At 36.9% G+C, this 24,769-nt stretch overlaps 1 protein-coding gene and 1 long non-coding RNA gene across 9 annotated transcripts in view; one reads left to right on the top strand and one right to left on the bottom strand.

Annotated features, from left to right (window-relative positions):
* The window catches only part of HIPK1 (homeodomain interacting protein kinase 1), a 52,764-nt gene that overhangs the window by 21,030 nt on the left and 6,965 nt on the right, over positions 1–24,769 (top strand). For 7 of the 8 annotated variants that reach the window (XM_020908118.2, XM_020908152.2, XM_070463873.1 and 4 more), the window contains 12 exons: positions 825–948; positions 9,750–9,869; positions 10,638–10,724; positions 11,372–11,556; positions 11,922–12,084; positions 12,903–13,128; positions 16,967–17,088; positions 18,037–18,171; positions 20,760–20,902; positions 21,304–21,486; positions 21,963–22,169; positions 23,571–23,812. In XM_020908118.2, the coding sequence (XP_020763777.1) occupies positions 825–948; positions 9,750–9,869; positions 10,638–10,724; positions 11,372–11,556; positions 11,922–12,084; positions 12,903–13,128; positions 16,967–17,088; positions 18,037–18,171; positions 20,760–20,902; positions 21,304–21,486; positions 21,963–22,169; positions 23,571–23,812 (1,937 nt within the window). The remainder of the gene's footprint in view (positions 1–824; positions 949–9,749; positions 9,870–10,637; positions 10,725–11,371; positions 11,557–11,921; positions 12,085–12,902; positions 13,129–16,966; positions 17,089–18,036; positions 18,172–20,759; positions 20,903–21,303; positions 21,487–21,962; positions 22,170–23,570; positions 23,813–24,769) is intronic. The other variant, XM_070463872.1, reaches the window with a different exon arrangement.
* Positions 8,837–21,341, bottom strand: LOC139033902 (uncharacterized). The gene is made up of 3 exons (XR_011486386.1): positions 21,247–21,341; positions 20,469–20,688; positions 8,837–8,958 (listed from the first exon to the last, which is right to left on the bottom strand). It is a non-coding gene; the product is annotated as an uncharacterized lncRNA (long non-coding RNA).

Genomic DNA, 24,769 nt, shown 5'->3' with positions numbered 1-24,769 from the left:
ACAGAGGGTTCAAAGTTTTTAAAAAATGATGATGTAATAATAATAGTCATTGTTTTATCTAACAGTTACATAGTGTTTACTGTGTTCTAGGCACTGATCAAGAGCTTTAGTATTTGAGCAACATCATCATCATCATTATCATTTTTTTTTTACTTATTTATTTAAACCTTACCACAACCCTATGTAGTAGGTACTCATCTCCATTTTATGAATGAGGAACCTGAGATACAGAGAAATTAATTGCCTACAGCTTTTAAATAATGGAACTAGGGTATGAACCACTATTATCTCTACAGAAGGCATATCTGTCACAAAGAGATATTTATTGGTCAGCCCACTTAATTGATTTTTCTGTAATTAAAAAGGTGCTAAGGATAAAAAGTGCTAAATTTTCAAAATTTAGAAAGCTTTCAAGACTAAATCTTTTTCTAAGTTTGGTGTAAGCTATTATTAGCAAGACCTGACTTGAATCAATGTAAGGCTATTAAAGGTATTTGTCTGGGGAAAAAAAAAGGTATTTGTCTGGCTTAGTGTGATTACTCATATGTTTTGTTGCAGAAATATTAATGTGTTTGATTATGTGATGATTCCTGAACTCTATAGGGATTATTATGCAGTTTGTAGTTTATACATGGGTAGTACCTTTCTGAAATTCAAGAAACATATCTAGGGCCAAGAGTTTCAAATTACAGATTTTATACCCAAGATTGTATTTAGTTTCATTAAATCAGTATACCTTTACTGATACTAAAACGAATATTAACAGCACAATTTACCAAAATAGTGTGTATTTTTTTTTAATCTGCTATTTTTGTTTTTGCTAGAGCCCCTGAAATTATTCTTGGCTTACCATTTTGTGAAGCTATTGACATGTGGTCATTGGGCTGTGTGATAGCAGAGTTGTTCCTGGGATGGCCTCTTTATCCTGGTGCTTCAGAATATGATCAGGTAAGAGTGTTTATTTGGATAGCAATAGTAAGCAAGTAGTTACTGGTGAAAGATTCTAGAGGATTAGAAGTACTAGTGAAGTATTTAGATTGCAGGGAAAGAATAATCCAATTAGAAATAATTTTTTAAAGAATGAAATTTTGTCTACCTGCTTTTTAGTCTGAAGTTATATTTGCAATTCTGTACTTTAAAAAAGGATTTTATTCGTATTACTTTAGATTGCTACTTTTCCAGATCTGTAGTGAGACTTTAGTTAGCTAATGTGTCTTGTGAGTTAAGATATGAAAGTAGTGTAAGGATGTGAAGTTGGAACTTTAAGAGTGAACTTTGGCTCATTCAGTGCTGTTATTTCCTTTTACACATGACACATACTAAAGTAATTACTCGCTGCATACTGAAACATATTGGACCCCGGGAGCTGCAGTGTGTATTAGGTCTTTGTAACAGGATTTTGGAGGGAAATCGTAAGAGTTGAAAGGTACTTTAATAAATGATCTGTGTTTCAGAATAGAAAAGCTTTAGAAGATACACTGCAGCTTCCTAAGAAACTGGTCCTAAAGGGAAAAGTTTTGCCATGGAAGAAAATTGTGAATTCTCATTTTTGTTCTTTCAAAAAGCCAGTTCTAACTACTATGCTGTGCTTGAGTCTACCAGTGTATCCTCAACTGCTAACATTGTATCTGGGACACAGTAGGTACACGGGGTTTTTGTTTTGTTGTTTTCTGTTTTTTTTTTTTTTTTTGAGAAATGAATGGTTATTTTGAATTTCTAAAAGGAAAAAGAGTAAAATAGTGTTTTCCCTTATTCAACCTAGATTCATTTTAGAGTAGATGTAGCATTTACCAATTTCTAAAAATTTGACTCTTTGGACTTGTCTCTGTTGTTTGTTTTTGCTCAGTCTCTGAGACCGGTCTGACACTTTGCAGCCCCGTAGACTGTAGCCCACCAGTTTCCTCCCCTCCACTGTCTCCTCCACTGTTTGCTCCAGTTCATGTCCATTGAGTTGGTGATGCCGTCTAACCAGCTCACCCTCTGCCACCTCCTCCTCTTTTTGCCTTCAGTCTTTCCTGTCATCAGAGTCTGACATAAACAATGAGTTGCTCATTTGATAAGTAACCAGTTATGTTGTTTTGTAATTTTTTATTTTTCAGTCTTTCATCCACCTTAGAGACAGGAGCCACCTTCCTTATTTTAGCAACCACAAATAAGTGTGAGGGAGATTAAATGATGGAAAGCCACCGTTAGTTGAACCAATTCACTAATTCTCCCCTTTGGGTTTTAAACTCTTTTGAGAATCTGGTGTGAATCTTCTCAGAAAAATATGTGCACAGTGTCTTACATACAGAGTTAGGGAATTCATGGACCCTCTGATTAAGAAACCTTGCTCCAAGCAATTATCACCTCCAAAGTGCCATTCCTAGGCCAGCTGTTTTGTGGCATCTCTTCAAACTTAGCAAGCAGATTATATTGTAATGTTCCTATGAAGTGGAACCAAGTAAAATTAGATCTAGAAGCTACGGTACAGTGGGGGCTTATCATGTAAAGAAATGATCTGGTGGTTTTGAGAATTTTTGCCTGGTGTATGGATTGAAACCATGGGTAGTAGGAGAAAGTTGTTTTTCCCATGCTGAATAATGAATAAATCGGATGTTGTTGTTGTAAAGCAGGATTGGGGATACTTTATCTTGAGATATCTTTGCTTATACAAAAAGATTCATGAGGCAGGTTCTTTATTCCTACAGCTGAGGTTTTTTTAAACAGCTTTATTGAGATATAATTCACATACCATATAATTCAGCCATTTAAAGTGTGCAACTCAGTGGTCTTTAGTGTGTTCACAGGGTTGTGAACCATCACCACAATCAGTTTGGAACATTTTCAGGACTGTAAAATGAAACCCAGTACTTATTAGCAGTCAGTACCCATTGTCCGCTAACTGCCCACCACTACCACCGTAGGGACTCCTTTCAGTCTCTTTAGAGTTGCCCGTTCTAGTATATTTTACTCCTTATATACAATATGTGGTCTTTTGTGATGGGCTTCTTTTACTTAGCATGATGTTTTTCATCCATGCTATTGCATGTATCAGAACTTCATTACTTTTTATGACTGGATAGTGTTTCATTGTGTGCATGTATGTGTGTGTCTGTGTATAAATATATTAATACATGTATACCACATTTTTAATGTGTTCATCTGTTGATGGACACTTGAGTTGTTACCACCTTTTGGCTGTCATGAATAATAGTGCTATGGATCAGTTCAGTTCAGTTGCTCAGTTGTGTCCAACTCTTTGTGACCCCTATGGACCCTATGCCAGGCTTCCCTGTCCATCATCAGTTCCCAGAGCTTGCTCAAACTAATGTCCGTCAAGTCGGTGATGCCCTCCAACCAACCATCTCCTTCTCCTGCCTTAAACAAATGTTTAAGTCCCTGTTTTCAATTCCTTGGGGGTATTAAAGGGGCTTCCCTGGTGGCTCAGCAATAAAGAATCTGCCTATAATGCAGGAGACCCAGGTTCGATCCCTGGAGAAGGGAACGGCAACCCACTCCAGTATTCTTGCCTGGAGAATTCCATGGACAGAGGAGCCTGGTGGGCTACAGTCCATGGGGTTGCAAAGAGTTGGACACAAGTGAGTGACTAACACTTTCACTTTTTTTGGGTGTAAAGCTAAAAGAATTGGGTTGGCTAACAAGCTCATTCAAGTTTTTCCGTAACGTCTTACAGAACTTTTTGGCCAACCCAAGAGAATTGCTGGGTCATATGGTAATTCTATGTTTAAGTTTTTGAGGAACCAACAGACTTCTTTCCACAGTGGTTACACCATTTTATATTCCTACCAGCAATGTACAAGAGTTCCAGTTTCCCTACATCCTTCATCATTGCCAAGGCTGGTTATTTTCTTTCTTTTTAAAAAAATAATAGCCATTCTTATGGATATGTTGTGATATCTCTTTGGGGTTTTGATTTGTATTTCTCTAATGATTAGTGGTGATGAGGATTGTTTTATGTGCTTATTGGGCATCTGTATATCTTCTTTGGAGAAGCCTATTCAAGTCCACTGCCCATTTTTGAATTTTTGTTATTGAGCTACTGTTCTTTCTGTATTCTTATTATTAATCCCTTATCAAATAAATGGGAGAAGGCAATGGCACCCCACTCCAGTACTCTTGCCTGGAAAATCCCATGGACGGAGGAGCCTGGTAGGCTGCAGTCCATGGGGTCGCTAAGAGTCGGACACGACTGAGCGACTTCACTTTCATTTTTCACTTTCATGCATTGGAGAAGGAAATGGCAACCCACTCCAGTGTTCTTGCCTGGAGAATCCCAGGGACGGGGGAGCCTGGTGGGCTGCCATCTATGGGGTTGCACAGAGTCGGACACGACTGAAGTGAATTAGCAGCAGTATCAAATAAATGATTTCCAAATACTCTCCTATTCCATGGGGTTGTCTTTTCACTCAGTTGATAGCGTTTACCCAAAAGTTTTAAATTTTGATGAAGTCATCTTTCCTTTTGTTGCTTATAATTGTAGGTATTGTAAAATTCATTGGCAAATCAAAATAAGCTTTTTTCCTATGTTTTCTTCGAATAGTTTTATAGTTTTAGTGCTTACATTTAGGTTTTTGAGTCATTTTAAATTAAGTTTTCAATATTGGGTGAGGAAAGTATCCAGTTTCAATCTTTTGCACTTGGGTTTTCTGTTGTCTCAATACTGTTTTCTAAAAGAGTTTTTTCCCCATGAATTGTCTGGGCATTCTTGTCAAAAATCAGTTGACCATAAATAAATACAATGATTTATTTCTGAATTGTTGGTTCTTTTCCATTGACCTATATCCTATATCTGTCCTTATGCCAGTACCACACCATTTTGATTACTATAGTTTGGTAGTCAGCTTTCTTTCTTTTTTTTTTTTTTTAAATTGAAGTATAGTTGATTTACAATGTTGTGTTAGTTTCAAGTGTACAGCAGAGTGATTCCTGTGTGTGTGTGTGTGTGTGTGTTTCACATTCTTTTCTATTATAGGTTATTACAAGATAATAGATATAGTTCCCTGTTCTGGATATCTGTTAATCCCAAACTCCTAATTCATCCCTCCCCTTTCCCCTTTGGTAACCACAAGTTTGCTTTCTATGTCTGTGAGTCTATTTCTGTTTTGTAAATAAGCTCCTATGTGTCATATTTTAGCTTCCACGTAGAAGTGACATCATATGTATTTGTCTTTCTCTGTCTGGTGGCAGGCAGTTCTTAAAACAGTAATTGTGAGTCCTCTGGTGGTGGTGGTGGTGTAGTTGCTAAGTTGTGTCCAACTCTTGCGACCCCATGGTCTGTAGCCTGCCAGGCTCCTCTGTCCATGGGATTCTCCAGGCAAGAATACTGGAGTGGGTTGCCATTTCCTTTTCCAGGGGATCTTCCTGACCCAGGAATTGAACCCAGGTCTCCTGCATTGGATTCTTTTTTGGCAAGAAAAAGACTGAGCTATGCGTGAATCCTCTAACTGTTCTTTTCAAGATTGTTCTGGCTATTCAGGGTCCTTTTGAAATTCAATATGAATTTTAGGGCGGATTTTTCTGTTTTTGTCCCAAGAAAGTTATTTATTTATTTTTTGTAGGGATTTCTTGAATCTGTAGATGACTTTTGGAAGTATCACCATCTTAACAATACTGACTTCTGACCCATAAACATGATCAGATTTATTAGGTTTTCTTTAGCAGTGTTCTGTAATTTTCAGAGCTCAAGTTTTTTACTTCTTTTGTTAAATTTACTTCTAAGTATTCTTTTTTTGATGCTATAGTGAATAGAATTATTAATTTGATTTTCAGTTGTTCAGTGGTCGTGTATAGAAATGCAGTGAATTTTGTAATTTTGTATTCTGCAACCTTCTTGAACTCTTTTTCTAATGACTCTAGTTCTAATAGTTTTTGTGATAAATTCCTTACAGTTTTCTAACTAGAAGATCGTGTCATCTACAAATAAATTTTCCATTTTCCTTTCCAATCTGGATTCCTTTTCTTCCCCTTGCCTAACTGCTTTGCACTGAACCACACTAGTACCGTGTTGAATAGACATAGCAAGAGTTGATTTTCTTGTTTTGTTCTTGATTTTAAGGGGAAAGCAGTCTTTCATTGTTAAGTTTGATATCAACTGTGGTGTTTTTGGAAATGCTGAAGTTGAGATTTTACAGCAAATGTTTTTGAGTCTTAAAGTCAAATGTGTGTACCCTCTCCAGATATTAGTTAATAGCGTCAACTTTGTTGGAAACATTTCAATTGTTTAAAACAACAAATGACAGTAACACTTTCTGTTTACATAAAGATGGGGCTCTTGTTGTTGCTTTATTTTAAGCTATGTGAAAAGCAGTATCTGTATGATAGTTCCCATTCTACTTTAAGTTATTAAAATTTTTCAATGTTTTAATTTTGTTAAGTGCATCATAGTAGACAAATTAGAAAAGATGCAGTGAGCCAAAAGACAAAAATTTCATGCTTTAGTAGTTCTACCCCTCCAAGGTAACCTGTTAGATTTTGGTATATTTTATATTTATTTACACATTTAATTGTTAATTTTCTTTATATATTTATTGAGTGCCTACTTTGTATCACAGGTGCTCTGATTACGTGGGATACAGCACTGAATAAAACATTGTCCTTGCCCTCATGGAGCCTATATATTCGTGATGGGAAATAGACATTAATAATTATACAAATAATTAAATAGTACCATTGAGATAAATTCTATGAAGGAAAATGTAGTTTTGCAGTGTATGTGTGCATGTGCACCCACATGCATCGCCTGACCATCTATGTCCTAATGCCTCTTGAGTATACTCATTTTTTCCTACTGCTATTACCCTAGTCTAGTCTGTCTCCATCACTTACATGGGCTACTAGACAACCTCCCTTTATCTACTCTGGCCTCCCTCCAGTCTTTTTTCCAAATAGTGATTTTTTTCAGAACACCAATTTGATGATCCCACTCCTCTGCTCTTTTAGTGGTTTCCTGTCACTTAGAATAAAGGGCTAAATTCTTAATATGGCCTCTGAACCCCTACGTGGGTTGTTCCTCCCCTTCTATCCCTTTCTCGATTTACCCTCATACCACTTCTTGATTTTCTTGCTCTAGACCCGCTGGCATTATTTCAGCACTGGTTAAGAGTGTTTCCTTCTAGCACAGGCCCTCATGCATACTGTTCTCTTAGTCTGGAATGCTTCTCTACTACTCATTTATTAACTAAAGTGTCACTTCTTCAAGGACCTTTTCCTCACCAGTCCTCTGTCTTGGTTAGGTTCCTTTTGTAGAAGCCTATTTATTTTCTTCAGGTTACCTGTTCAGTTTGACTTATACATTCAGTGTCTGTTTCCTTCACTTGACTGCAAGGTCTATGAGAGCAGGAACCATGTTTATTTTAAAAATCATCATTGTCTGGCTCAATAAGTACTTACTGAAAGAATGAATGAATGAATGAATATGCGCTGCATATAGTTATGTTTCAAATATAAATGGATATAGACACTGTGTTTATCAAATCTAAGACACCATTGGTTGAGAGACGCACTACTTTTCTGTACCTGTAAGAAAGAATGCTTGCAATTAAACCATGATTTATTGTGGCTGTCAGTTGTTAAGACATATCCTAATTGCAAAGATGTTAATGTGAAAAAATGTGCCTCTTAGAATCAGGGAAGGGGTACTCTTTCTGCCCCCTTCTGATGCCTATGTCAGAAGCTTTCTCTATCTCCTTTATACTTTAATAAAACTTTGTTACACACACACACACACACACACACACAAGAATCAGGGAAGTGTAACTTAAGTGAGCTTGTGTTTAATTAGTAATCTGCTTTTTCATTTAGGATATTATGAAATATCTTTCTTACAATGTCAATAAATATACCTCTGTCATTTAAAATGTCTGCATAGTATTTAATTGCACAGATTTTATCCTGGATGTTACATAATATTTCACCCTTTTTGTATGCAGAAGAAGTTCACATTTAAAATGTTCCTATTCACAACTTAAAATTTTTTTTTTCTGTTTTGCTAATGCTTTATTTCGGCTTCCAGTTATGTATGTCCCACAGACTTAGGGTAATATCCTGCTGTTGTATAAAATTGTCTTGTGATAGCTAGCAGGCCACGTTTGGCCTTTAGACTGACCTCTGCTTTATACTCTTAAAAAATTGTTGAGGACCCCAAACAGCTCTGTTTATATAGCTTATGTCTATAAATATATATTGCATTAAAAATTAAAACTGAAGTTTTGGGGGAGGAGAGATGAGAAGCAAGATATCCTTGCTTACAAGTTTCTAATTTCATCATTAAATATAGCCATTCTCATGTGGAGTAGGTGTGGTGTGCTCAATCACTCAGTTGTCTGACTCTTTTCTGCCCTATGGACTGTAGCCCACCAGGCTCCTCTGTCCATGAGATTCTCCAGGCAAGAATACTGGAGTGGATTGCCATTTTCCTACTCCAGGGAATCTTCTGGACCCAGGATCGAACCCTTGTTTCTTGTGTTTCCTGTGTTGGCAGGTGGATTCTTTACTTCTAGCGGCAACTGGGAAGCTCCTGGAGGTGGGGAGAGTGTAAAAAAAAATTACCTATTATTTTCCTTTCAATTGGTTAAGTGAAAGTCGCTCAGTTGTGTCCGACTCTTTGCAACCCCATGGACTATATAGTTCATGGAATTCTCCAGGCCAGAATGCTGGAGTGGGTAGCCTTTCCCTTCTCCAGGGGATCTTCCCAACCCAGGGATCAAACCCAGGTCTCCCACATTGCAGGTGGATTCTTTACCAGCTGAGCACCATGGGAAAGGAGCAGGTTACCTTTTAGGGTAGACAGAATTGTGAAAGTAAAGACAGGTGTGGACTATGAAACTGGGTAACTTTTATTTATTTATTTATTTACTGGGAAACTTTTAAAACACAAGAATATGCAAGCACATGTCTCATTAGCCATTGAAGCAATGACATCATCACACATCACTTCTGGAACTCTTTACTGTATACCTGTGAGAAAGAAATGAAAAAGGCAAATAACTTCTTATTACTATTATGTAAATAGTTTATATTTCATAGACTCTTAAATAGATATTGAGGACCCCTCAGTGTTCCCCAGACCACACTTTGAGAACTGCTAGCCTAGTTCAAAGTAGTTGTTCAATAAATAGTGAATGAATGAACATAGTACCTGCCCTTTATTAATGTGGGCATAGAGAAACTGAATTACGTGCTTAATTTTATGGTATGAGAGAGAAGCTCTGTGGCAGTTTAGAGTAGGGACAGTTGACTAGGGACTATTGACTGGAGCTAGAGTTAGAGCTAGAGGTAGCTAAGGAAGAAAGAGGCTTATGGAAATTTTCTCCTGATCTTTTGAATCTGATAATATATCAACAAACATAACCTTGGTAATCCATGAAATAGTTTGTTGAAAACTTTCTGTTCTGTCCTAGAAATCTCTTTTTTTTTTTGTTTTGAGCTCTGTCAGAAGTCTACAGGAAACCAATAAGGGTCACACAGAAAATTTTCAAAACTTAGTTTTCCTTGTAAATAACAGGTATAGTGACAAAGTTACTAAATAAATATTTGGGAATAAGGTATAGTGACAAAATTACTAAATAAATATTTGGGAATAATATATGTATTTACAGATAAATTTCATTTGTATTGATCAAATAGTTAATTTCTTTGTGGTACTTTTTTTTTTTTTTGACTACAGCTAATAATATTTTAGTGTGAAAGTTTTTAATAATTTTCCCTTTTCACTCCAAATCAATGTTTTGATGATTTTGACATTTCAGATTCGTTACATTTCACAAACACAAGGCCTGCCAGCTGAATATCTTCTCAGTGCCGGAACAAAAACTACTAGGTTTTTCAACAGAGATCCTAATTTGGGATACCCGTTATGGAGACTTAAGGTCTGACTTTTATTGTTCTAAACTACTCATTCCTGTACTCCTTAATCTCAATTTGAATTCAAAGTTTAGTTATTAAATTGAGGCAAAGGAGGGTGGGCAGTGAGAATGTATATTTGTGGGAGGAAATACTTCAAGAAATTACTTCCCTGTACCCGTATGCCTTATCCTTAGTTAAAATAAAACATTAAATTCCAGTACAGTTAGCTGAGATTATTTTATATATTTGAATCGGCAGCTAAGAAGAGGGTATGGAAAGTAGTGCTTACTTATCATTGAGTGATAGGAAGAACTAGAGTAATTTAGTAGTGTTTTTTTTTTTCAGTGAATTCTCAATAAATAAACAATAGCATAATTTTATAATTGCCCATATTAAGACCTTCCCTATTTTCTTGAAAACATTGATATGTGAGTAATTTAATTAACCCAGTAGTACTTTCTGTCTCTGAACCTTTTGAATAATTAGCATTTGGAATCTAGTTTCATTTGAATGTAGCTTTTAGAGAAAAATGGCTGTGTCTCTTCTTAACTGACATCCTTCAGGAAATGTGCTACGTCATTGGCTCACGTTTATTTTATCGCTGTCGAAAGGGAGGCCGGGTATCAGGGTCCCGTCTCTACTGGAAGACTTCCTGGTTGTAAATGACTTTCATGTTTGTGACCTCTGGTTGGGAAGATGATAATACTTGTTTCTTTGTAATCTGGCTTTAATTTAGAATAAAATGTGGAAATATCATACAGATGGAATTTTTTAAAAACTGTATTTTGTAGACACCTGAAGAACATGAATTGGAGACCGGGATCAAGTCAAAAGAAGCTCGAAAGTACATTTTTAATTGTTTAGATGATATGGCTCAGGTGAGTATAGAATGTTTCAGAAAGTCAGACATTTCTGTATCTTCTTAATCAGAGATACACTTCTATTAGTTATATTAAAGATAGATTCAGTTTATTATCATCTAGTGTTTTTTTCATTTTTTACATAAACACATTAATATTCTGCCATGTATTAAAAGAATGTTTGAATCCTAGCAAAAGATTTTTAGAATTATTTCTCCTTTACTTTTGTTTAACTAGTCTTGATGCATGTCAGTATTTTGAAATATTATATATGAAGGTTTCTTTCTTGTCCATTTTCTCTACTGAATAAATAGCTCATTTTATCTTTTCAGCAATAGAAACTTGTATTTAAGTAATAACAGTCATTTTTGTTTAACCTCTTTTATCCAGATTTTGAACAAAAAGAGCTTATTCATCTTTATTCTACCAATGAGCTGTACCAAATTGAATATTTTAGTATAAGAGCTTCCATTTGTGAAAAAATTTCATCAGGTGTTTCTCTTGAGATCGATCGATCTATCTATACACATATATTTGTATATATATATTTAAAGCATACATATTAATATTATATATGTATAAATATATGTACACAATACAGATGTTAAATGTCAGCATTAAAGGTGAAGTGATGAACTGTAATATTTCTAAATTTTCCTTGGAAGGTGAACATGTCTACAGACTTAGAGGGAACAGATATGTTGGCAGAGAAGGCGGATCGAAGAGAATACATTGATCTGTTAAAAAAAATGCTAACAATTGATGCAGATAAGAGAATTACTCCTCTGAAAACTCTTAACCACCAGTTTGTGACAATGACTCACCTTCTGGATTTTCCACATAGCAATCAGTGAGTATAGTATGGTCTGGGGTGTTTTGCCATGATGTTGTTCTCTGTTGAGTTACACTCAACAAGTTCTCTGTTGATCTTACTGCTAAATGGAAGTATCACATGAGCAGTGGCTTTGGTACTTGCATATTTGGCTCAGTGATGGTTTTTCTTCTTATTGAAAAGTCATGAGATTAAAAATTAGATGTGTGTTTTTCCTCTTTATGGTTATAAAAATGCTTGATTCATTTTCTCTGAAAGATGCTCGGTTCATTTTCTCTGAAAGTACTCAGGAGGGGAAAACATCGATTGTATTTATCTTGAGTTATTTACTATCTTCTTAAATCACAGCCTTTATTTCATTGAATTTTTAATCTCTTTTTCAGTGTTAAGTCTTGTTTCCAGAACATGGAGATCTGCAAACGGAGGGTCCACATGTATGATACAGTGAGCCAGATCAAGAGTCCCTTCACCACGCATGTTGCTCCAAATACAAGCACAAATCTAACTATGAGCTTCAGCAACCAGCTCAATACAGTTCACAATCAGGTATTTAATAAATGATTTTGGAAACTCAGAACCTAAGTGGGATAAAACCTGGTAAGAGTACAGGGTGAGGTAAAGAAACCAGTCTCTGCTTTGATGGTTGCTTCATAAGGAGTTTCAGACTGATGATACCTACTGGTCATGTGCTAATACAGTCTTAGCATAGTCAAATAAGTGGAACCTGTCTTCTTTAGTTATCATTGCTATTCATGTACTGATTTCAGCCAAATGACTCTCTCTTTGTTAGATAGTTCTCATTATATGTATAGAAAGGTGTTTTCAGTAATTTTTTTTTTTATGCTGTATATTAGGTCCTCAGAATTTACTTATCTGATAAACTGGAATCTTTGACCACCTCCCCTGCCATCTCCTATCCTGCCCACCAACCACTGATTGACTCTGTTTCTGTGAATTCCATTAATTAACTCTAAGAGTGATTTTGCATTTGTTTGCCAAACAGTGATATTTACATTTACGTTTGTTTCTGAAGACGTTAAGTTTACTAATTTCGTAGCTAGTTCTAACTTTTAAATAGAAGAGCATATGAAATTCTGTGGGATCTCATATCCAGTAGCTTTTTGCAAAGAAGGAATAGGTAGGGGTTTACTTATATAGCTTCACCTAGAGCAGAACTGTTTTTTATTCTTGGTTTTTTTATTTTCCAACTTTATAATTGACCTTAAGTTTAGAAATAGGAAGAATTTCTTAAGCAGAGAGTTATTTCAAAGACAGCATTACTGTTCAAAACTTTGTTCCTAGTTTTCTGGATAATTCTGTGTATATGAAAACGTTTATACCAGTTGCAATCCTTTTATTTTTAGGCCAGTGTTCTAGCTTCCAGTTCTACTGCAGCAGCTGCCACTCTTTCTCTGGCTAATTCCGATGTCTCCCTGCTGAACTACCAGTCAGCTTTGTACCCATCATCTGCCGCACCCGTTCCTGGTGTCGCCCAGCAGGGTGTTTCCCTGCAGCCTGGAACCACCCAGATTTGCACTCAGACAGATCCATTCCAACAAACATTTATAGTATGTCCACCTGCTTTTCAAAGTAAGTGGGGAAACCCTTGTATTACATATATCAGACCTACCTGCTTTAGGCAGCTCCTAATTAGATATCAAGTTGCTTAGTTTTGATCTTTGATAGATTTAAACTCAGTCTCTGATATGAAGATTTCTGAAGAAGACTGACCTTTTTTATACTGGTTACTTGCCTAATTATGATACTCTCTGATGCATAGGAGTTCAATTACTGTTTCCTTATTTGAATTGCCTGATACCAGTTTTCTTGTAAATTGAGACCTTGTACCAATGTCCTGTATCTGGCTTAAACATGTATTTCTCAATGTGCAGAGTATATACATCTTGAAAAAAGTTGTTTGAAACAGAACTGCTGTATACTGAATCGTATTTCCTCTATCATTTCATTATAAAATAAAATTAGTATCCCAAATAAAAAAGTAATTTTATTCAAAAATGTAAAACTCATGTTTAAGAATATAGAAATCTCTTAAGTTATATTCAGAAGTAAAGATCATTATTGAACTGAAAAGTTCTACAAGCTGAGGTATTTGTGTGGGGAAGGCATTATTAAGATTATCTGCTTCAGCTTATAAATTATATTGTTCCTACAAACACCTATCAACAGGAACAGAGTAGCTGAAGAAGGGAACTCTCACCCGATGTGTTACAATAAGATTTTGATTTTCACATTTCCATCCTTCCTCATTTTCTCATTGTTGTTCAGTGTTCATTGATCTCATGAACCATTTAAAAAATAATTTAAAAAGTTAAATTATTTTAAGGATATATTCTGACAACATCTTGACTTTCCCATTAGAAAGTCAGTGTCAGTGTCCTCTGGAAATGAACCTGGATTCAGGCTACTCTAGCAGTTCATATAGAAGCAGTTAGCATTTGTATCTTTTCCTTCAGTTACTTATTGACTGTGACTATCTTGTTTGTTTGGTTTCTGACAGAGTCGGAGCAAGCAGAAGGCAAAGAGGGGCTAGGGGAGACTGAGAGATTACCGGGAGGACAGGAGAGCGATAGCGATGTAAACCAGGGAGAAACCACAGGGAGAGCGGAGGAGCAGATTCCAAATCCGTAAATGCAAATTTAGCCTAATTTACCAAATTATTTTTTGCGTGTGCTTCATAGTAAATTCTGTATTTTGGGTTATCATATGTTGAGTGATTCTTCTACTTAGCAAATAGCCATCTCTTCCCCATCACCTTTTCCAAAGTGAGTTTCATTGTAACAATTTTTAGATGTGGGACTCTGAAGTTTTCTGCTGCTTCTCAGATGATATTTAAGAGATGAGGCAGAAGAACTTTTAAAAGGTTCTTTTAACAAAGAAAAATGTAAACAGAAGAGGTAGAAGGGAAAAGTGGTTTAACTGGTTTTGGTATAATTAGGTAAGTATAGCTTTAGGAAATTTTTTCCTATATAGGAAGCCTAAATAACCTGAGGAGCTAGGTAGAGCAAATTTTAAAATTTCCAAAGGAAAGGGAGTTTTAGAATAAAGTGATGACAGTGTTGAAAACTGATAGGTATCACTACATGTCAGATAATGTTCTAAGTGCTTTTACATGTATTAATTCATTCTCACAGCCAACCTTTGAAAGTGGGTAATGTCATTATCCCCAGTTTGTAGATGAGAAAATTGATCCTGATAACCCATCTGCCCAGTTTTTTTATGACTGGTTAGTGGTAGAACCACAGTTTGAACCCAGGCAGTGGGGCCCATAGTTTATATATTGTGTTATTCTTTACTATCTTTCAGTATTTAAACTCAAATAGTGGGAAAGAGTTGTCAGTTGATTTACCAGCCATAGCCATATGCTGGTTTCTGCCCAACAGTCCTCTATTACAGCTTTGCCTACTTTTGTTTCACCATGAGCTCTTTTATAAGATGCCTATACTTAGAGGAGAATAGACCCTCATCATTAGGTAGTTTTACTCTTCTTTCCATACTTTTCATGGTTTTTTGTTTTAATTTAAAGGACTGTGTTCAAAAACAAAAATAAAACTTTACTCCTTTTAGTTCAGGGCTCAGGGAGAGCCTTCCCAAAGTGCTGCCTTTTGTTAATCTCTGTTTCCACTTGGGGCTTCCCTGAAAAAGCTAGTTTTAAACTATCTTGACTGCTGTGGCTTAGCCTCGGTTACTGTAGCAATCTAATACTTACTTAGAGTCACATTTGTGGGTCAGTATGTAAATACTACTTTCTGTAGTATTCCAGTTGACCAAAATAGATACACATTTTGCTCAGTGGAAACTATTATTCTGTAATTTTGTCCTCTTTTATTTCATCATCCTAGGACACAAAGATGAGCTTCTATAGTGAATATTTCTTTCTAAATTTTGTCTCCTCAGTTCCTAACAATTTGTAGGAGGCTATTATAATAATGTAGTTATATTATATATATATATATATATATATATATAATAATGTAGTTAAGCCATGGGGATACAGACAAGAATTTTGATGTTACCTAGCTTTCTAATTAAATAGCATTGCCTTAGGAAGAATGGCTGGTAATTTTTAAAATCTGGATACCTGGATTTGTTCCCTTTTATTTTTATGTAAGTAGCACTTTTAAAAAAGTTATTAGAGTATTCTAATTCTTATTTTACTAGTCTCTTTTACTTTGTACATTTCTGGATTGTGTTTTCCTGTATGACAATTAATTACTAAGTTACTTGAACTATGAAATGGAAAATTGCTGAAAGCAACATATTAGAGTTTATGAGCTGTGCTCATTTGATACCTCCATAGTAAGTTTCAGAGAAACTAGTTGGTGATAGCCCAGAAAGTGTCATTGACAGAGTATTCTAATTAAGATGGCTATAAGCTCTCTTTTAACAAAAATGCAAGCTTTAGTGAATTAGAGGCATAATAGAAACTTAAATTCTCTACATAGAAAGCTTTGACAGGATAGGTTTAAAAGAAAGCTTTGAAGGTTCTTTTCTCAAGTCTTAACAAAGGGGGAACTATCTTGAGCCCCTTTTTCCCCCAGAATGAGATACTCCTGATTTGTAGGAAACATTTCTTCAATATGTGTGCCCAGAGGATAATGAGTAAAACAGTAATGAGATATGGTCATTGTTTTAAAGGCAACAAAAATTTTCTTAGCTTTCCATTATCTACGAAAGAGTCTTCTTAGAAAGCTGTTAGTGATGAAAGCAGATTTCTCAAATAAGTACTGAAAAGTGTTTCTGTAAAGCACAATGTCTACTTTTAAAATGCTTTTATCCTAGTTATAATTCCTTCAGTTCACATACTGGTTAAGGATAAAATATATGACTAATTTGTGACCTAGGTAATATATTTTTGAGGAGTTGGATAAAAACATCCCCTTAAAATATTCTAAACAAAAAGATGACTGAGATAATAAATCATTGAGCTTTTTATAATGTTCCTTATCTAACCAAAAGTAATGAAGTCTTTGTTTTTAATAGACTATATTAATTATTTAATTAATTAAAATTAATTAATTTTAATTAATTAAAAAATTTTCCCATCTTTAGTGGATTAAAAGGTGAATGTGACTTACTAAACAAAGTTGTTTATTTTTGCCTCTACTGTTAATGGGAGTGGAATGAGTGTAATGTTTTAAGCTTTGTTGGATTAAAAAAATTTTAGAATTTCCTGAAACTAGCCCTCCCCCTATCAAGCATCTTTCTATTGATCTAACCTGAAGGGAATCAAATCTCCCTTTCCTTAACTTCTCAGACTTTGGTGAAATTCCTTTGTCTGAAGTGTCTAGAACGAAAACCTGGGTGGTGGATTATTTGAACTGAAAAGCTAAAAACCAAAAAAACCCCCAAACAGGTAGTACCCCCCAGGCCTAGCAAAGCAATATAACTGTGATGTTGCTTTTTACAGCTGGACTGCAAGCAACCACAAAACACTCTGGATTCCCTGTGAGGATGGATAACGCAGTGCCGATCGTCCCGCAGGCACCAGCTGCTCAGCCACTGCAGATACAGTCGGGGGTCCTCACACAGGTACGAGCCAGCGCAGCTTGGACGCTCGGTAGTGCTGAAGTTCTCTGGAGCACTGTTGAGAATCAGATATTTGGTCCTAGAAAATGAAATTTGCTTTGACCATAAGATCTTTCTTGGTCATATTCAGTGGACTTAAAATGGAATATCTATAATGGAATGATGTACTCATTCCTAACGCTATTGCAGCTTTGCCATTGTCTTCCTTAGACTTAGAGACATAAATAGCCAGACTTTGAGAAATTGTCCCCTGAGTAAATTTAATTTTGTGGGATGAAGTTAATCTTTTATCTAGATGCTCTTAAAGTACAACATGTAGCAACACTTAAATTCTAAAATTAAAAGGTTTCCCTTTTTCTCTCAGTGTCCCCTTTATTCTTTGAGAACTTCATCACATTTGAGACGTTGGATCATATCAGAATATCTCTTCAAGTAATACATCCCTTCATTCCTTGTGTTTAACTAGGCTGTAGAAAGTTTTAAAACTTTATACCTGCCATGCAAAATGCAACTAAGGTGATCAAGAAGCTCATGAAATATTCCTGTAAGCAACAGACACTGTATTTTAAATTCTGTGTGTAAATGTTTGTGGCCCATGACATATAGCAAATCCTGAAATCCAAAATCCTCATTTTGTGAGCAGGAAGAGGAGAAAGTCTTAATACATGCCGTTGTTAACTGAGTTTTTTAGTAACTCAGTTTCCTGATCCTCTGAATCTGGTCCAAGAAGGATTCCTATAAATTTTTTTTTGCTTTAGGCCATTGACATTTGACCTAGTTGGCCAGTGCTGTGCGGAGTTGGAGGGGAAAGTTGTGTTTGGTACATGAATTTTAAGTGATGTGAAACTACTGCATATTGTTGGTAATAACTTGGGGGGGGATGAAAACCCTTCTGAATCCAGATACCTGCCTCGGTGTTTGTTTCACTCACCTGCCTAATCTACATTTCAGGGAAGCTGTACACCACTAATGGTAGCAACTCTCCACCCTCAAGTAGCCACCATCACACCGCAGTATGCGGTGCCCTTTACTCTGAGCTGCGCAGCCGGCCGGCCGGCGCTGGTTGAACAGACTGCCGCTGTACTGGTAATTCCCCTCACTTGATTGTGTTACTAACGGAGTTTCTTTGGTTTCTTTCTTATTTTTAATTTTTCCTGTTTGTTTTTGTTCTGTTTTTTTCTGGTTTTCTCATTTTTCAAAAAAAATTTTTTTAACTTAGTCTTTGCAGAGGGCATGGAAGCATGTGCCATCTTGTGGCTGTGTTCTTGCTACATCTTTAATGTCTCATTGTTTTCCTCCCTGACATTTGCTGAAGCACTCACTGTTTGACTCTGGTGTTCAGTGTGACTCTGAAAGAGTCAGATCCCTTGGTTCTTCTTTGCCAGCCTAGTGTGATGAAAGCTCTTGGTGTAGCCTCAGAAGAGCTTCAGCACTGCTCTCTGTTCTCTGCCCTGTCTTTTACCTTCTGAACCTTAAGAATGAAGGAGATGGCCCTTAGTTTGGCCCTGCTACAGGTACCTGGATGGCCAGAATTTGAACTCTTTGGCAAGTTAGCTTCCTTCCTTGACCTACTGTTTTAAGCTTCTAAAAGTTTTGTGCATGTAGAAATGTTTAAGATTCTCTTGTTTATTCATCAGTTGGTATTAACTTTCCCTCCATGAACCTATGAAGATAACTCTTTGCCACTCATGATCAGTGGCAACCTTCCATTTAAACATGTTCCCTTTAGAGCCTTTTTAGATCATATTTCATTTGTTGGTTGAAATCAAAGGTGAACTGATTTATAGGGAAATAAATGATTTTACAAATAGGTCTTTATACCAAGGTGAAAATATGATTGAAAAACTTTATGCAAGAATAACGTCTTTGTTATCAAAAGTCATGGAGAAAAGTTATTAAATACAGCATCAAATGTAGTATGGGTCTTAGAAATTAGAAAACAAACAGATAGAACTTTGAGGTATATTTCAACATTTGGAACCCTAACAGTGATTTTTGGATGTGTTTTGGTTTTTGGGGGGGAGTTAGAATTATTTATTTGATGTCCAGCATTTTATTATCTAAAAATTAAAATCAGATAAGCATTTGAAAACCTATTTGATAGTGTTGAATCCTGATATTTCCCCATCTTTCAAAGTAGCTCTAAATTTCTTTTGTTGTTTCTCAAGGGCTTATGTGAGTGAAAAACACTTTCAGAATACATATTTTGATTGCTGGGGTTTGTTTGGTTTTCAGTTTAAAAGTCTCTATCACCGCCAAAATAATTCCATCATAAGCATAAATGCTGAGTATAAGGGAATCAGATGAATTTCCAATTTGGAGATCCAAGCCACTGGTTTTAACTTGCACACCTATAGTTTTGAGGTTGGGAATGGTAGTCGACACTTCTCCTTTGCTGCTTCTCTTAAGTTTGCACTAGCCGTTTGCTAAGCTTTGCATATTTTTGCTCTTCCTCTGTCAAAACAGTTCGTCGCTTGGAACGCCAGATTTCTGCCTCACGTTGAAATGTTATTTCTTGCTCTGTATTAAACTACATGCTTTGTCTTGTGCAGGTGTTGGCTTATGGAAAGACGCATGGTGTGACTTAACATACTTCTCTTATTTTCTGTTTTGTTTTGTTTTGAATTCTGCTTATGGTAGCAGACGTGTTTGCAGTTTCTCTGATTTGAAGCCTTCTTGTTTGGAACCGGTATTTGTAACAAGTGGATCTGTTACTTGCAGAAATATTTTTAAAACAGTGTGTTTATGGCGTTGTAGTTTGAAATTCAAGAAACAGAACAATATGTACTCAGGCATTGTAGGTGATTGTACTGTAGAATTCAGGTTTAAAAAGCAGACTTTATAAAATCTGTTCCCTTTTTTTAAGGACATGCCACAATTTTCATAAGAAGTACAGAAAACATATTTGTTGATATCTATTGCAAGTGGCATGGCTTGTTAAAAACTACAAATAATGTATTTTGTTTCAGTGATTAGTTTTTATGTCGAGTTATGTTCCTACAAATTACACATATTTTAGGAAACTACTAAAAAAATATGGTACTCTGCATCTATTTCTTAAATATTTTTTATTGCCTTTAAAAAAATTCTATCACATGACTATAAATGATGTTAGTTTTCTATTGCTGGCATAAGCTTGTTTGCCAAAGGATTTTGGCCTTTGGTCATCCACATCTGACTCCATTTTCCAAGTACTACACTTTTAAAAAGGAACAATTCTTCTCTTTGTTTTATGGGTCAAATTGACCTGATGTCTTTTATCTGATTGGTACTCACATTTTTAAATTCCTATTTTTAATCTCAAGGGAGTTGTCTTAACTCTTTCTAGGGACATTTTTAGACCCTTTCCAAAAATATTACTCCAGCATTTAACAAGAGCTTACCTCTTTACTCTGCAGTGCAGTAGAAACTCTTAACCACAGGGATCTGCCTTTCTTTAATACCCTGGTGGTCAGGTTATGGAGGTGGCCAAGAGAAAGCAGTGCATTCTTTTTCTCTGTTCATGAGACTTATAACCTTGAGCCCCTCTGACCTTTCTTTTTTAATCTCTGCAAGTTAACAATCTACAAGGAACTTCTTTTAAGATATGAATTTTTCTTTCATCTAAAAAAAAAGAAAAAGAAAAAGCCAAGAATGAGACAAGTCTGGATCTTTTTGTGTGTGTTTCCTTACAGCAGGCTTGGCCTGGAGGAACCCAACAAATTCTCCTGCCTTCCACTTGGCAACAGTTGCCTGGGGTAGCTCTACACAACTCTGTCCAGCCCACTGCAGTGATCCCAGAGGCCATGGGCAGCGGCCAGCAGCTCGCAGACTGGAGGCAAGTGCCCTGTGTTCCTCTCTGGGAGATTTACAAGGGCAGATCCCTTAGGGAACGGGCACTTGAAGATTTGGTGAGACAGGAAGCAAATAAAGGAAAGGAAAGATTTATCTCTGTGTGAAATCCTTGAAGAAAAGAATCCATATCAAGCTAGGAGATGGAGTTACAAGAAAATTCAAATACAGGACAACAGTAGTTTCTAAGTTCAGGAATTGATTTCTTCAGATTTAAAGGAAATCTTATACAATTAGAAACCATACAGTGAAAACCCCCAAAGCTTATAACCCAGGTGCCCAGCCTTAAATAAAGCATATCTATTTGGTGGTTTCCATTACTGTTCGTACCTGTTTGGTCCTAGTTTCTGGATGTTGTGGCATTGCCGCTTCTTTCTGTTAATACAGGAATGCCCACTCTCATGGCAGCCAGTACAGCGCTGTCATGCAGCAGCCGCCCCTGCTGACGAACCGCGTGACTCTGGCCACTGCCCAGCCTCTTAATGTCGGCGTTGCCCACGTTGTCCGACAGCAGCAATCCAGTTCCCTCCCTTCAAAGAGGAATAAGCAGGCTGCTCCCGTGTCTTCCAAGTAAGTCTCTGTTAGCGCTGATAGTTAAACTGCCAGTTTGAGAGAGATGTTGCCTGGCATTTAGAGTGTGGAGTATAGACACTTTTGGTATGAAGCAGCAAGAAGCTGCCAAATTGAAATGCGCTAACCTTTGGGCATGCACACAGAACAGAGGAGTCCTGGTTACACTAATCATTTCTTTCTGCTGCTCCTTTGAATCCAGCCTGATTTTGGCTGATGTTTTATTTTTCTGCCCACTTTACACAGTGAAATTTAACCATGGGGTAAAAAGGCATACAGAAATAAAATCTGTATTCTAATTTTGGTGTTCTTGCCCCTGGAAACCCTGGCTAGAGCAGTTAGTTTAGAACTTTTATAGTTAAATATATTGGCTTAATGATTTGGTAAAAAGAAATCAAAGAGTTCTGGGGAAAAGATACCTATTATAGTTCGAGGGACCAAGCCTGAATGATCTTTCTTATGCCTTTTTCTTGCAGGTCCTCTCTGGATGTTCTTCCATCTCAAGTCTATTCTCTGGTTGGGAGCAGCCCCCTCCGTACCACATCTTCTTATAATTCCCTAGTTCCTGTTCAGGATCAGCATCAGCCAATCATCATTCCAGATACTCCCAGCCCTGCTGTGAGTGTCATCACCATCCGCAGTGACACTGATGAGGAAGAGGACAACAAATATAAGCCCAATAGGTAAGACAGGTGAAAGTTTCCCTGGCTCTGTGTCTCCTGCTCTTGGTCTTAGTCTATTGGCTTCAGACTAGCAGCTGTGAAAGGAATTGCCTTTCCAAAAAGGGCAATTTTTTTCCCCCATTTATTTTTATTAGTTGGAGGCTAATAAAAAGGGCAATTTTGGAAGCATGGCCTTTCGTGAGTGAGCCAGAACACTGAAGTTTCCATCACTGAACACTGTCGGGTTTTCTTTAATATTACTTATGTTCATCAGTTAAGTCATTTGTTCAGTTACATTTGATGGTTACTCAGGCTACTCTGGCTTAGAATGCACATTATATACTACAGACATGATTCCCTGCTTTTAAGGAACTTCACAGTCTGAAAACAGATACTGTAACAGAAGCATTTAAACAATAGTTGATTGGAACAAGTTGAAAGATAGGAGATTATTTGAAATTCATGTAATTTTTTATGTGAACAGACCTCTTTGGAAGAGGTAGAGCTTTAAGTAGGGCTGCCTTCTTTCCTGCCCACTGCTACATGATCATTCAGCTTAAGAATTTAAGTACCAGGTTGTTTCCTTTTATCCCAACACCTTAATCCAGGTCCTTAATTGAGCAGTGAACTAAGAGAGAGTGGATACATTTAAGGACTGTGATACACACCTCTCTTGGTCTGAGCAAAGTCAGTTGCCTTGATGGTTCTGTGTTCCTTTTCATTGGATTTTTGGTGTTAGGCATATAGAAGAGGTGATAACTATTTTGAGAGTGGTCATTGAACTGATTTGGGGAAGAAAAAAGTAGATTTTCCACATAATAATGACAAAAATTATATAACCAGCAGGATTGCTTTGACTGGAGCAAAAAAGCCTATTTAAATTTAAGGAAAAAGTAAAAGTAGTAAGGTAGGGATCAGTTTACGAAGAAACTTTTTTAAAAAACACCTATAGTGAAAAGTTTAGTTAGATACAGTAAGGAACTGCTTATAGTCCAGCAGGGTGATATGAAAAAAAAGTGGTGTTTGAAGAATACTCTTGAAATTACTGTGAATAGGAATGGCTAAGAGGCAACATAGAATAGTTGTTAAAAGTGTATACTTTGGAGTCCAGGACAGAATGTCCTGGATCTGAATCCTGTCTTCACCACGTACCACTTGTATGACTGCAGTCAAGTTTCTTAATCTCCCTCTGCCTCAGTTTCCTTCTCTGCAAAACACGGATCGAGTACCTGCTTCATGGAAGTGTTGTGAGGATTCAGTGAGATACATGTAGAGTGTAAGAATAGTGCTTGATGCATAAAAAGTATTCAGAAATTTGTTGCCACAATGATTATCATCATTGCTGTTATGGGAGGACTGGAGACTAGCAAAGAAACATTGCTATAAGAAGGTTGAATTTTCATGTATTTTTCTTCTCCTCAGCTCTGGCCTGAAGGCAAGGTCTAATGTCATCAGCTACGTCACTGTCAATGATTCTCCAGACTCTGACTCTTCCTTGAGCAGCCCGTACTCCACTGAGACTCTGAGTGCTCTCCGGGGCAATAGTGGGCCCCTTCCGGAGGGGCCTGGCAGAGTCGTGGGAGATGGCCCTGGCACCCGCACCATCATTGTACCTCCACTGAAAACTCAGCTTGGTGACTGCACTGTAGCAACCCAGGCCTCAGGTGAGTATTGTCACAGCTGGAATTGAATTCTCCTTTAATGTGTGTATCCTTAGGACACACATCCCTGTGCGATCCCTGGGTCAGGAAGATCCCCTGGAGAGGGAACTGGCAACCCACTCCAGGATTCTGCCTGGGAAATCCCAGGGACAGAAGTCCATGAGATTGCAAAGAGACGGACCCGACTGAGCAACGAAACAGCAGCAACAGCTTGTGCCGGTGGTACAGACTAGTGGTGCAGATTTCCCTAAAATTTTCCTAATTCAGGAATCAGTTCCTTGTAATGGGAAATTATTTTTTGCCATCAGTTTTTATTTCCCTGTGTTCATTTTGCTTGGATTAATATAAAAATGAGCTTGTGGTCTCAGAAATGTACTCACTGTTGATGGAAGAAGGTAGATAAGACATCTGTTGGGTGGTGTAGAGAATTAGCAGGCAGTTTTTTTTTTCCTACAGGTGATTCAAATTTGATAGTCCAGAAATGGGATAATATTGAATCCTGATAATATTAAAAATGATTACAAAAGCTTTTTTGGAAAGCAATAGGTACTTTAGATCTTTTCTTACCCAGTGGCATAGCAGTGATGCTTTTGTGGCTTGTATTATCAACCAAATTACCTCCATCTTTTTTTGTTCTGTTATGCTGGGGTTAGGCTTCCTGGTTTAGTTATTGGGTAATGAAATGCAAACTGTAATAACAAACCCCAGTTTTCCTGGCTTAACATGATAGAAATTTTCTCCTTATTCACATGAGTTCCCAGTGTTCTGGTTGGTAGGCCTGCAGTAAGTCAGGGATTAGAGCCTTGGAATCCTCAGTATCTGGTCAGAAGGGAAAGGAAGTATGGAGGGGGCGCACACAGTAGTAACCTCTTTAGCCCCGGAAATAGTGAAAACTCATCACATGGCCCCACCTAGAAGCAAGGGGGCCCAGAAAACATAGTCCTTGTCTAGGCAGCTCTT

The sequence above is a fragment of the Odocoileus virginianus genome, unplaced genomic scaffold, assembly GCF_023699985.2.
Source record: "Odocoileus virginianus isolate 20LAN1187 ecotype Illinois unplaced genomic scaffold, Ovbor_1.2 Unplaced_Contig_8, whole genome shotgun sequence".
NCBI lineage: Eukaryota > Metazoa > Chordata > Mammalia > Artiodactyla > Cervidae > Odocoileus > Odocoileus virginianus.
The sequence above is the reverse complement of the archived record's forward strand: the minus strand, read 5'-3'. Positions and strand labels throughout refer to the sequence as shown.